Genomic DNA, 14,055 nt, shown 5'->3' with positions numbered 1-14,055 from the left:
AAACAGATTGTGAGAATACTAAACTTTTTACTACTTTAGAGTATAAAACGTGAAACTTTTTGCTGACAGAGATTTTGTGGGAAGGATTAGAGTCAATAAAGCCCATGAAATATAAAATAAATTTTGTTCCTTCCATGTAAGCAGTGTTCAATAACAGCTTCACTGTTATTGTATTCTAAAAACTGGGGAAAGGAGGAATAGTTATGTTTGGTTATTGATGAAATAGGAAATCTGGTGAGTGCTGTTCATGTATGACAGTATTAGAAAAATAAAGTCTGTTATGGGCTGAAACAAAAGTTCTCAATTCATAGTGTTTCTATGGACTTCACAGAGGAATGCTACAAATTAAAACACTACAGGCAAGCTCTAGGATGGGAACTTTTTGTCATTCGTTTGTCCTAGATCAACTGCTGTTAGCTCTAGTAACAGAGTTAATGGAAATTCAGAGATTCTTTTGAGCTGTTTTAGTGTAGTTCAGCTTTAATTTCTTCTCCAGGACATGTTCTAAGCTTCATCTCCATTCATTTGCAACTTTCATTTTACTTTAAAATGTATGTACTGACTGATAATGTCACTGTTTCACCCCATAATGTCATTGATTGTGGGAAAATGTGAACCTTCTACACAAATATTAAATGAGCTTCCAATTATTCCATGTATTGTCAAACTGTTCAGAAACTTTATGTAAGAATTATCTCAAGGAGAATATTAGATTGGAAATTTCCATAGTAATTTATGATTTGGGTGGTAACTCATTAAAAATCAAATTGTTATTTGAAACTCTTGAGGGTTTTCTAGTTTTCTAGTTTTTCTTCTTTTTACTGTATCTCATTTGTATGAAGTTGACAGTCATAAGAAATAACTGAAATTAAAAAAAAACACAACAACAACAAAAAGAATCCTGAACACCCATATATTCTTTGAACTGTTCAAGTTTCATTTAACTGGTAACACTGAAGAGTTCAGGCTCATATTGAACTGCTCAGCTGCAATTGAGCAGTTCTTCTCCTTATCACTCTCCCCATAGTCACCGATAATTCTAGCAATTCAGAATATTTTAAGTAGTTTTAAGAAAGCTTTTTTTTTTTAAAAAAAAAAACTTGATTTCATATCCGAAGGACTGCAATGCCTATTGAATGAAAGTATCCATAATATCTCATTTCTTTTAGGTATACTTCCTTCTGATCCCCCACAGGATATTGGAAAATGTCCTGAATCTGATCACATAGCTTGGATTCCTTTTCGAAGCCACTGCTATTATTTCAATGCCAATGAAATGAGCTGGGCTCAGTCTGTGACTCAATGCATTCAGTCAGGTAATAATTAGTTTTGCTCAAAGATGGAATTTCAATCTTGACATAAAAAAGAAAATCATGTTTAAAAAGTCTTGAAAACTACTGCTGCAATATCTACACATATGTGTATATATGTATGTACACACGTATGTATATATGCATATATAAAAAGAAGTCAATGTCTCTTTTTCACCATAGATGCTGTTTGCTTTCCACTTATACTGAAATTAAGGTGATTAGATTTCCATTTTCTTTTCTTTTTTTTTTCTTTTTTTTTCTTTTTTTTTTCTTTTTTTTTGATTCTTTTTTTTTTTCCTTACCAGCTGTACTTAGTTCTAACACTGTTATATTTGTTCACAAACATATAAATTTATTCACAAAATTTCTACTTTTAGTGAGATTTTAAAGTGGGTAAACTTCTCTGGCCTCATCTCTTTTCTGTATCTCTTCCTATGCAAGGGCAGAAGTAAATGTTATAATAGCAATCACTTATTTTTAACTTGGGCTGCATGATCTGAAGAGGATTGCAAGTGCTGCCTGAGAGTCCTCATTTTACCAGTGATGGGCTCCCTGGCAGCCTGCAGAGCCAGGGGAGAGCAAATGCTTTCCTCCCTCCTCTTGGAGGTGTCTGGACCTGGCCAAGACCATGAACTGCTCCTTGTCTGTCCTCCACCGACACTGCTGAATTGTCTGGTACCCAGGTACCTCATCTATGCCTTCAGAAGGCTGTGAAAAAGAAAAGGAAACATTATGCTGTCCAAATGAAATGTGTCCTTTTGTTTCACATCTCATTAGATCCTCTTAGCCCTCTTCCTCCACCACTTTTAATTTGCAAACACTTTCAGAAAAAATAATCCTAGTTTGAATTACAAATTTGGTTGCTGTGCAGTTTTACCTGCTACATAATAACCTGTCAAGTCCATGAAGAAGAAATAAATAACCATCCATAATACCTATGAAAAATATTATCCAAACACTTGAAAAAGGTTTTTTTTTTTTTTTTTTTTTCCCCTGATGTTTCAAAATTGCCATCCTTATTGTGTTTTCATGTTTTTTATAACAGACTCACAGTCTGTGCTGTTCCCTATGCTTCTTTCTGGTCTCTGCTTAAACCCTTGCTTACTCCTACCAGCAGGAAGCAGTTTTTATAATTAATCTTGTCCTATGTCAAAGGCTGAAACTTTAGCTGACTTCTACAGCAGGGCATACCTCCAACCATCTTTTGTTTGTTTTCTTATGTGTGATAGGTGGCATCTTGGCTTCTGTAGAAGACTTGGCTGAATCAAACTTTCTAGCAGAACAAGCAGACTTATACACAAGCAAGACAAGTGGCTTTTGGATAGGAATATACAGAAATGCAAATGGTAAATATTTTAATTTCTACATATAATCATAAATAGGATTCATGAAATGAACAGAAATATGATGTATTGCTGCTTTTGAGGAACTAATTCAAGGTAAAATGTAGTTAAAACCAAACAAAAATAGATTTATAGCATATTAATTTAAAAAGTCTTGGAAGTGTGTGGGTTTATCCAATAGGTGTGAAAGGCTGTAGAAAAGAAGTCAGCTTGGCTTCAGTTATGGATCTTGGCTATTCTCTGGGTCCACCAAAGGGGATGTGCCTTCCTGCCAGCATGGGCACTGCCTCCATTCCGATATTTTTATTGTATATCTGGTCTAGTAGCAAAGGTGTGGATAGGTGTTGGGAATATCTCTCAAGAGGCAAAACACAAAAGACACTGTTCTATGGGAAAGTAGGGTGCAATGTGTAATTGAGACAATGATTGGCCTCATTTCTAAATTTCACTGATTGGGAAGTGCTGTAATCTGTGACAATTTTACATGGCTGCTAATTGGCTGCCATGTAACCAAGACTTCACAGAGAATACCTGTCCCTGACGCATACCACTGATCATAACCTCTATCCTCAACCCTCCTTGGGGAAGGGTATCCCACTCCTGGTCTGTGAGAAGGCAATGCCCACCCTGCTTGCTCTGTGGTCCAGTTGGGAATGTGTCCCAGCGGCCCTCACCTTCTCCTGGCCAGGCAGTACCCATTGAAAGGGCTGTGGGTGTCTGGTTGGAGCTCCATCACACTTCTCTGAATGGAGAAAATTAGGCTTCTGGCTACCAGGCAAATCATTCAGTAAAAAACATGTAACTGCAAAAAAAACAACATTAGTTTCAGCCCACAATCACTCAGAAAGGATTTATTTTTTCTTTCTTTCTTTCTTTCTTTCTTTTTTTTTTTTTTTTTTTTTAGATTCCGTTTAACTCATTGCTAATTCAATATTTTTATTTTAGAGGCTATGCTAAAAATAAATGTTTTAATTTTAAATAAGAGTATTTCAAGCTTCACAATAAAAGTTCCTTAATTTTCAGCGAGTGCTGCTGAAAAAAGAATGTAGAAGGTCCAAAAAAAAAAAAAGTCTAGCTTTATTCACTTTTCTGTTTGAAAATTTAGTCCACTAGACAAAAAAATAGAGATATGTAAATTAACTGTTATGATTAGCAAATCACAAATCATAAAGCTGAAATGCAATTATATTGTTTTTTAAGATGAGAATCAAGAGAAATGAAATGCATTAGAAAATAACCACAGAGGGGATTTTTGAAGAGGAAAAATAATATTAGTGAAGATCTTTGATGTGAAACTATTAGTATTGCTACTAACATTTGCACCACCAGGGCAGCTGCTTTGGCAAGACAACAATGCCTTTAACTTTGTCAACTGGGGTGAAGGAGAGCCCTCAGAGGAACAGCTTGATTACTGCGTGCAACTGTCTGCCTCCTCTGGGTACTGGATTGCCATTCCTTGCTCTTCTGAAAAAGGGTTTATTTGTAAGAAACCAAAGAGTAAGTGACTTGTTTAATATTTTCTCTTGATGGTTATGGCTTTATTTCAGTAGTAATAACATAATATCTTTACTACAAAAGACCCACAATTTATGTAAAATAAAATGCTCTATTTACAGACTTTCCTTAACACTTGTTTCAAAGTTCAGCCAAAAATATTACAAATACATAGAGCTGTATGCACTGTTCATGTTTTATTACTTTATAACTTCAGATTTTCTCACATTCCGTAATGAATATTCAATTAGTAACTAAAGCTTATCAATGTTTTCCGGAAAATGTTTAAGCTCCTTTGTGGTTTTGCTCCCTTCCAACATGCAAACACATTTTCCTGTTAACATTAATTCCTGTTCTATGGAACAAGAGTTGCATCAATTATTTGCTTTTCTTCCTCTCGCTGCACTGTTACATGCTGTTCCAGCAAGAGATGGATGAAGCAATTTCATTTAAATAATAACAGAACGGAAGCAGAATCCAGAGCACGTATAGTGACCTTTGAAAATAGTTGAAGTGTTTTGGTTAGCATTTATTTTTTTAATGTTGTGTTTTTGTGTAACTGAGCACCATCTGCTTTGGTCAGGAAGTAGAAATATCAGAATATAGTGAGCCAAGCAGCCATGTGGTATTTTTGAGTTCAACTGTTAATTCTGAAAAAGATTTTTTTTCAAAAAGTACAATTTCCTGCCCTATTTCGCAACCCCCAAGCTTCAGCACATTTCTGAGGTTCTGTCCTTTCTCCTAGCAGAGCAAAGCTGCAGCTGGTGTGGCAAACAGCTGCACATGCTTTGGTAGCGGCAGAGCATTTTCTGAAATGGAAAATTCCTCTTTTAGGGCAACTTCTAGTTTTCTTTGGGTAGTTAGAAAGAAGGACACTACAGGAAGGTAATTCCTTGTTACTGGTTATATCAGAAAGCACAAACACATCTACACACAATTCGTTTTGGGGGTTTGATTGGGAGTGGCCCTTAAGTGCCGTGCCAAAGTGCTGACAGTATTCCCTTAATATTCCCTTGACACCAGGCTCTCCAGCAGAACATTCTTTCTGAACAAGCACCCTTAACAACACAGCAAGCCCTGCATCCTCCCAAGGGACAATTTAACAATTGTATTTCCTCCTAGCCCATGAACAGGCCAGAGCTTAATGTGGTGCTGTGCTTCCGCTGTGGCTGCACTGCTCCTTTTGCTTGCTGCGCTGAAACACTCAGGCCATCGGCCAGCTTGCACCCAGCTGCTGTCCAGCCTATGCAGAAATATCTTGCAGACGGCGCCCTCTTTGCACAGCTGGGAAAAACTGCATAAGAAAGCTTGAGCTGATAAATATAGTTACAGATGCGAATGGATTACGGTGAATTAAAATCTCAAAGGAGACCCAGTGCTGTACAGGAAAATTGTCCTATAGCCTTAGCATTTGATCGAGTTGTTTCCCATCTGCTGACGTGCAGACCCAATAATGACAAGATTTATCAGCCAGAGGGGAAAGGAGAACCAGCCTGATGCAGTCAGAAGCTATCGGTGCTTGGAGATTATTTGGTTACTAATAAAAGAGTCGAGAAGGAGGCTTTGAAATGCAAAACACTGTAGTTTCATTACATTGAATATCAGGTTGAGATCAATCACACATTTTCATCATTAATTTAGCAAATGTGTTTCTAGAAGACATGTTAAGGTAACCTTGGTGTGCAGGTTACCAGATCTCTTGCTGAACATGGGAGTGTCAGGATGGGAATGCAATTTTGATGAAACATCTGTCTTTCTCTTTGACAGCTATTCTTAAAGTAACTGCAAATGTGAAAGGTAGGCTTTATTTTTCCTTCCCAATAAATTCAAAGTGATACGAAAACAAACACTTGTATTTTTTAATGTACTGAATTTATGAAATTATGAGTTTATATAATTTCATAAGATTATGATTTCATGAAATATAAAATTTATGAAATATATAATTTGTCTTTTATATATTTATTTATATGTGTTGTACTTAGTTGCCATTGTATGTGTTGTTTTTACCATTATATGTGTTGCCATTATATGTGTTGTACTTAGTTGCCATTGAATCAATTACCATAATGACTTAGCAGTACCTAGAAGACATGCACAGCGTCCCAAGAAAACTAAATGCTTCAGTAAACTGATCACCCTCTCTTTGCTCCTTCTTATGCACACTAATGTCTGTGAGGGGGCTGACACAGAGACACCATGATAGATATTTAATACAGTTCTTATCCTAAAAAAGCATGTGAGCATATATACAACTTAATGACCACAGCTTCTTTTTCAACTTCCTATACTTGCACCAAGAGAGCAGTTGAAGAAGGCCAGGGGATGTTGAAGTTATATTCCACTTCCTTCATAAACATGGGATCCTGATTAACACCACAGTAACTAAGGGGAAAATGAGTCCAGTAGTCTACATATTTATCGCTATAACAGACACACTTCTAATAACTTTGTATTTATTTACAGATGCCAAAAAAGACAAAGAACATGGTCAGAGCACTGTTTGGATACTTACTCTGGTCCTCATCATTTTAGTAGCGATGGGCTTCATGGCTTATTTCTTACTCAAGATCAAAAACCAAAGTGAGACTCAACGAGCAGTGAGGCAATATAGCACACTGCTAGAGCACAGCAGTGACCTACCTGGAGGGGACAAAGATAATGATCCTGCCAGCAACAAAGAAAAAGATGAACACAGCGTCATCTAATGTGATTACATAGCTAAGCTATACGGTCAAGCTTAAAAAATAATTTAGCCAGAACAAAAGAAGTCATAGTAAATGTTACATACACCAGCTTACATTATGAACTAAAGTAGCAATTATTCCTTTGGTATGGATTAAGAGCTATTGCTCTATGCTTTTCAAGACATTTTCTCAGGACTAAGACTCAGAGTACTGTGTAAAATCGCTAATTAAACAAGCATGACAAATAGAAGGTCCAGTGTGAACCTGGAGTTAAAAGATATGGATCAATAACCTAGTGGGTTTTTTTGTTTGTTTGTTTTTGTTTTTTTTAAGAGATCTGTGGCACCATCACATACAGAACCAAGTACAGATATACATGGAGTGTTCGACACCACTCAGCCCCGAAGCCTGCCTTTTGAGAGTGCATACTGCTACTCAAATGAAATGGTGTTTGGAATAACCAGAGATTTACATGAATTTCTTTCCTCCATTATCGCACCTTAATTGCACTCTACACAAATAAAATTGCCATAATATTGTAACTTGCCATATTGTCTTTCTTGTCATAATATTGTAACTATAAGTGAAATCTTTGTCCTTCATTCACGGAGTTTCAGAGCTTCAATTTAGATTAGCCATATTCTTTTACAATGGATATTTTGCATCAATTAAATATTACATTATATCAATAAAGGATCTATATCTTACATAATAATACTTCAGTGCTGTTGAATTAGCATGCTAATGCTAAACTATGTTATATGGATTGGTGACCAGATGAGTCATTTACATTATAAGATTATAAGGAAACACAGAAACATGAACAAGGCATATGAATAAAAATAAATATAAATAAACTATAAAATAAAGTGAATGCCAAATAAAGCTGGAAGAATCCTTTCCTGTTTTATTTCACTTGACATCTCATTTTTCGATGCCTTCTCTTAACCTCCATCTCTCTGACAATTCAACTGATGACAGGACACTCTATTCATCCTTAACCTCAGACGGTTCAGGCCAGTAAGGCAGTGGGGTTAAGAACAGCATTTTGGTAGTGTATCAGGTTTACTGTGCTGTTTGTTTTCTGTAAATTCTATGTTGTCTACACAAGACTGGGAAAAAAAAAAAAAAAAAGATCTCAAGGATCTCAGGGAAAAACAGACCCTTAAAAAGTGCATAGGAGCTGTACAGGTGAGGTTGTTGGGAAGGAGAGATTCACATGACATTGGATTGGTGGTTGGTGGATACTGAAGTCAAGAAGAAAATATTTCAGAGGAGAGGAAATGAAGGGCATTCTGTGCTCAAACTATTTTTACTGTCAGTCCCCTTGATCTTAAGCTTATTATTTTTTTTTCCTTCATGTAAGTTACAAAATGTACCAATGTTTATGTTTTTGTAAATACTGACGTTGAACTGAATCCAGCACTCTTTGGTGGCTAGTGATAAAGCCAAGGCAAATGAAAAGAGTAAACAGATGAATAAAAGAAAACCATAAATATAACAACTAATAACATGATTTATAGTTTTGATATTTTGATAGATGATATCGTTAACACAGCTCTGTAAGAACCTATATTCTGTAAATGGCTTTCTTCTCTCACATCAAGTGATGCATCACTCTTGCAGAATATACTGGGAGATTTGTTTTCATAATAAAGCTATGAAAACTGAGACAAAATTCTAAAGGTAATTTTTGCTGAACATCTTTCCACTTTTTCCTTCAAAACAAATAATGTTTTTTTTTTTTTTTTTTTTTTTTTGAGAATATTTCTCTTTGCTTGTCTCATACATGGTACAAAGAAAGAATTTTGAGTGTTAAAATTCATGCATATTTTATGTATTAAATAATTTTGAAAGGTAGTTTTCAATCTGTTTTGTTGTCAAAATCACCAATTAACAGAAAGATTTGTAAAGATTTGTCTAATTTGCATTGGTTCACCTGAGTCAAATTCACATGAAATTATGACACAATAGTGTCACCCATTGATAACCTGGAGAAAACAAAAAGAACGTATATACATAGTGTTCTCTTTGTCAACTTTCCAACCAAAATTAAATCATCTTATTCCAGTTAACTTTTCACACTGTGATAGTTAACACTGCTTGGTGAACCAAATTAAATACATCCTTTATTGCAGTGACCTGCTATATATACCAGTATATCTGGTCAGGAACTTTTTTTTTTTTTTTTTTTTTTCTCAGTTTCACAGGCATGAGATTTAAAGTAAATGCATTTAAAGGGCTCTTTCTGTTAATTTACCTTTGAGGGCCAGGATTTTAAAATCCCAGAGAAGAAAAATCAATTAATTAAATAATACTAACAACAACAATAATAATAAAAAAATAGCAGAATGATGTCAAACTGTTCAAACTTTGTCACTTGCATCTGAATGGAAGGAAACTTAATTTTCAGATGCAAAGTTTGAATTTTGTAATTGTTTGTAGAATTCAAAATACCACACGTGACAGGATATTTCCTTATTTACAGCCCAGAGTTTTCTCTTTCAATTAAAACTCTCCAAGGAAGAGTTTTAGAAGGACCCAGCACCAACAATTCTTTTTGGATTACTACTTCAGCAATGAATTTCTGTTCATCTTTTTGTGAATAAGAAGAAAGGAATGAAACCCTTGACTTTTTCTACAGTCTTAGTTTTCCTCTCTTTCGTTCATACTGCTTTTCAGACACTCGGTGAGTTTCATTCTTTATCCTCTGCAAAAATACATGTGAAAGTGGAAGCTTTTGTTCTCTTGCTCATTTCTTAAGCTCTTTAAGATTTTCATGCAGCTTGATTATCCTTTATTTCATATTCATCCTAACTGGAGTTACAATAGATGCAGATAGAGATATTGGTTCACTTTTAAAGAGAAAGGTAAAGTCTGGATAAGACAAAGCTGAGAGTCAGAAGTCAAGACAGTCATGCATTCAGCTAATGATTTCTTTTGGATGCATCTTAATTACTGGTTATGTCTACTCTGTGAAGTAAATGGAAAGAGTTGTGAAAAATAAGAAAGTGTAAGGAATTAAGGAGTGCTTTATGTGTATATCCTGTCCTTAGGATGACAATGTGTAAGAAGCAATGGAGTCTGTGCTGTAACATTGGGGCAACTGAAAAAATATTGTAAAGGTCAGAGTCAAGAATGGCCCAGGAATGCCCAGGAATAACCACTGCAACCTTTACTGTAAGGCAGAGAGATGCAGTGAACGCTCTGAAGCTGACTGTGAACAGACTTCAGCTGGCTCTCCCTGTTGATGTTAAAATGGTGATAAGGTTCAAGGATATTTTCCCTACCCATACTTCAATTCATTAAATTTGTGGAGGATCAGGATATGAATTACAGTTTCTGAAAGTGGATACTGTGTCATGTGAGCTGTGCCAGCACCAGCCAGTGAAAAAAGGGTATCTACCCTGGAGTCTGCCAGATGGAACCCAACCCCATGTGATGGCCCAATCACAAGCATCACAATTATCAGTGAGAATTCCTACTATTAGACCCAATATGAGGCAATTATGAGGGCAATTGCTGAAATTTTGTATATTACACTTTACACTTAAGTAGTAAGCTGTAATAATTAAAAGATTTGATATAATTTAAAACTTTCTGTCTAAAGGAAAGAAGAAACTGTGTTGTAATTCTGAATCCAGATTTGAAGAAGTGAAACCTTCATAAATTACAAAGCTGTTAAAATTACACAGGGCCTTCTGGGGAGAGAGAGAATATTAAACACAGATAAAACAAGAATTGTCATAAATTCATTAATCAAAATTTCTCCGGCACTTCCTATTCTGCTCACAGTTCAACACTGACAGTGCCCTAATATCCTATCCCTAGCTTAGGAATTTACTTTAGTGTTTGGAAGGGTATTGCGTATTCTGTTGTGCAGTTACTCTTGGACAAATAGAAGGATGCTACACGAATGCACAGACACATGCATGGTATATTTATATACCACCCAGTGTTGATTCTTGTGAGAATTTCTGAGTGATTTGGTTGTGTTTATTTGTATTGATTTCTGATGATAAATGAATTAATGAGAGGATACTGGAACAGGGAAAGGTAATAAGTCACCATTTTTCATCCTTAAAAAACAAACAAACCCCAAACAAACAAACAAAAACCAAATAAACAAAGGTCATGTGAAAAACAAACAAACAAAAAACAACAGAACATGTCAATTACAGAAGACAAAGGTCAAATAAACTTAGAATCATAGAATCATAGAATATCCTAAGTTGGAAGGGATCCATAAGGATCATCAAGTCCAACTCCTGGCAACTTCACTTATTAGCTTTATTAACCACAAATATAGTCTGGTGGAAATGTATGTAAGATGAGCTAAATTCACAATGCAGGAAGTGATGGCAGACCTCTGAATATTCAGTGAGGCCTCTTTTAGAAATCTTGAAAGAAATGTATATTTCGTCATGGATGTGGAAAAATAAAATCCAGTATTCTCATGAAAATTCCATTATACTGATGATATTTTTGAAGCTATGTCATAATATAGTTTGTGTTCTTATTGCTCTGCACTATATTTATATGAGATGCACTTATTTTTCCTTACCAGAAGGAAAGAAAAGGCTTGAAAATGCTGCCTGATCTTTGCAAAAGTGCAGAAGATCTTGTCTCCTGACACGAGTCAGGAGATTAGCATAGAATTGTCAACAAAATACATCTCTTTCCTTACAAGGTCCCTCATAATTTGTTCACCATAAATACATTAATTCTGATTATTTTGTTTTATAGACAATGATATATTTTTAATATACAATGAGGATAGCAAGCAGTGCTTAATTGCTCAGAGATCTCATGAAGTCACAACAGCTGCTTGCAACAAAAACAGCGAATTACAAAAATTCACATGGGTGTCTGACCAGCAGGTGATGAGCATGGCATTTGCACAATGTCTGGGAGTGCCTTACAAGCAAGACCAGGCTAAAATTTCTTTGTATCCCTGCAACAAGAAAAGTGAATTCCAAAAATGGGAATGAAGAAATGCAAGCTTGGCAATCCAAGGGGAAGATTTGTTTCTCAGTGCTGGCAAAAGGAAAAAAGACAATATTGCACTGAACAAGGTGTCAGGTACAACAAATAAATGGAAGATCTATGGAACCATGGATGACTTGTGTTCTCAAGGCCATGAAGATAATGTTTGAAGATTAATCCTGACAGTGTCATGTACTCACTTGTTTGCCATCACAGACAGGGCCCTTTTATTTTTGCTCCCCTTAGTCTTAGCAGCTGTTCCCCCTGAAGCAATGTTGGGTGATCAGTTCACACACTCAGGCTGCCATTCCTCCATCCAGAGTTGCAGAGGTGCTTGGCTACAGAGTGTAGTATGTAAAAAAAAAAAAAAAAAAGTCATTTTTTCTTGTTTTTCTTTACTTTAAAAGCAAAGGTGGATCTAAGTTATTTTAGTGATTAGCTTTATTCTAAGCACTTTATTTAATTAAACAAGCTTAATTAAATAAACTTAATTAAATAAACTAAAGTAGTTTACTAGTACTAGTGAAATTGTATTAGCATTCTTGGATGAAAGACAAAAATCTTTAAGGTTTTTGCCAATAGTAAATGTAAGGAAATAATTCTATACATGCTACCATTCTGTTACACAAGATATTTTTAGAAAACCACTTTTAAATATATGACAAAAATGGTTCCTCCCTGTAGTAGCTGCTCTATTTCCGGCAGTTACAGCTGGGGATATCATCAGTGAACGGTAAATTGCAAGATCTACCTAGAACTTTTGAGGAAGAACCTGCTGGTGACAGTAGGTCTCCTGTTACAGTGTTGTAACATGTGGGACACTTTTTCCACATCATTTTTGGAGAGTACAGACATGTAGAGATTCCTATACCTATATTATCATTTCTCTTTTGTCCCCTCAGATCTGTTTACACTGCTAGGAAATGCCAATGGAGCTCCGTGTGCCTTCCCTTTCAAGCTCCATGGTAAATGGTACACCGGGTGCACGGCTGCTGGCCGGTCAGATGGCTTGCTCTGGTGTGCAACAACACCTGACTTCGATGTGGACCACTTGTACGGATTCTGTCCAACTGTCAGTAAGTTTCGAATGCTGAAATAGGTGCTGTCACACAGCACTGTTAGGTAAATACATCAATACTGAAATGCTGTTACAAACATGGAAACGAAAACTCTCGTGGTGGCTTTATTTTACTAAAAGATGTATTGCCGTGACATAATCTTCCTTACAGAAGAAGCAAAACACATTTCCTGTGAGTCTACAGTCAAACTGAAGTTGTCTGGGTATGTCCATCAGTAGTTAATACCTGAGAAAAGACCAATATGTTTTAAATATGACCACTTTTAGCCAAATCTCAAAATCGAGATGCTACTCACAGTCTATAATTTTCCCTACCTCATTGCTATTTGTGGTAACAGTAGTACAACTGTCTCTATCCATGCAAACCTTTGTTCTGCATGAAAATATTGGTCTACAGTCCATGGGAAGGTAGTTTGTTTTCCGAAAACAAAAAGGAAGAAGATTGGTTCACAGGTCTTACTGGAAGAGCTGCATCATCAGCCTTTCCCCTGTGATGTTTCCCACATGATGGCTTCTCCCTTGCTTTGCTTCATGCTGCACTGAAAGCCAACAGATAAATGTATGTGCATCTGAGAGCAGACTCTGAAGGACAGCAAAATACAGTGTTACTGAAAATAATGAAAATACTGCCTCAGACCTAATTTTTCAGTGCTATACCACAGACTCAAATTTGTCATTTTGATAGATAGGAGAAATAAGATTCAGCTCATAATCAGCCAACAACCACCACCATCTTTTTCACTGACATTACTGAAAATGACTACCCGGTGCAATATTACACACAGTAGCTTAAAAGAGGCAAAACACCCTCCCTGTATAAACAGGGAAACAAGTAGTATTTGGCATTATATAATTGTTGGACATTGTCATCAATACCTGGGTCTACAATTTAAAATGAATGTTAGATATAGAAATGGATTAGCAAGAAAGAAACACAATAGAAAAATAGGAAACATTTTTTTTTTTTTTTTCTGAAGAATGGTTCAAGAAATCCAACTTATTTTACTTAACGAAAGAAAAAGCTAAGGGAAGTTGTAATCACAGTGTATTAGCACATACCCAGAGAACAGTTTTGCTAACAAAAAGCTCCCAGAAGACAATTTCTAAGTTCTAGTGACCCATGAAGACTAGAAATAGGATGCAAAAAAAAATGT

At 35.8% G+C, this 14,055-nt stretch overlaps 2 protein-coding genes across 3 annotated transcripts in view; both read left to right on the top strand.

The window, feature by feature from the left end:
- The window catches only part of LOC121064331 (macrophage mannose receptor 1-like), a 35,696-nt gene extending 27,964 nt beyond the window's left edge, over positions 1 to 7,732 (top strand). Inside the window, exons 25-29 of the mRNA XM_040545611.1 lie at positions 1,170 to 1,316; positions 2,543 to 2,659; positions 3,986 to 4,153; positions 5,918 to 5,947; positions 6,617 to 7,732. Coding sequence (XP_040401545.1) covers positions 1,170 to 1,316; positions 2,543 to 2,659; positions 3,986 to 4,153; positions 5,918 to 5,947; positions 6,617 to 6,858 — 704 coding nt within the window. The 3' untranslated portion in view covers positions 6,859 to 7,732. The remainder of the gene's footprint in view (positions 1 to 1,169; positions 1,317 to 2,542; positions 2,660 to 3,985; positions 4,154 to 5,917; positions 5,948 to 6,616) is intronic.
- A 1,631-nt stretch (positions 7,733 to 9,363) lies between these two features.
- LOC121064332 (macrophage mannose receptor 1-like) overlaps positions 9,364 to 14,055 on the top strand; it is a 34,878-nt gene continuing 30,186 nt past the window's right edge. Inside the window, exons 1-3 of one of the 2 annotated variants that reach the window (XM_040545613.1) lie at positions 9,394 to 9,526; positions 11,584 to 11,982; positions 12,726 to 12,899. In XM_040545613.1, coding sequence (XP_040401547.1) covers positions 11,952 to 11,982; positions 12,726 to 12,899 — 205 coding nt within the window. In that variant the 5' untranslated portion in view covers positions 9,394 to 9,526; positions 11,584 to 11,951. Of the gene's footprint in view, positions 9,527 to 11,583; positions 11,983 to 12,725; positions 12,900 to 14,055 lie in introns of both variants that reach the window. The other variant, XM_040545612.1, reaches the window with a different exon arrangement.

This window comes from Cygnus olor, chromosome 2, assembly GCF_009769625.2.
Source record: "Cygnus olor isolate bCygOlo1 chromosome 2, bCygOlo1.pri.v2, whole genome shotgun sequence".
Lineage (NCBI taxonomy): Eukaryota > Metazoa > Chordata > Aves > Anseriformes > Anatidae > Cygnus > Cygnus olor.
The sequence above is the reverse complement of the archived record's forward strand: the minus strand, read 5'-3'. Positions and strand labels throughout refer to the sequence as shown.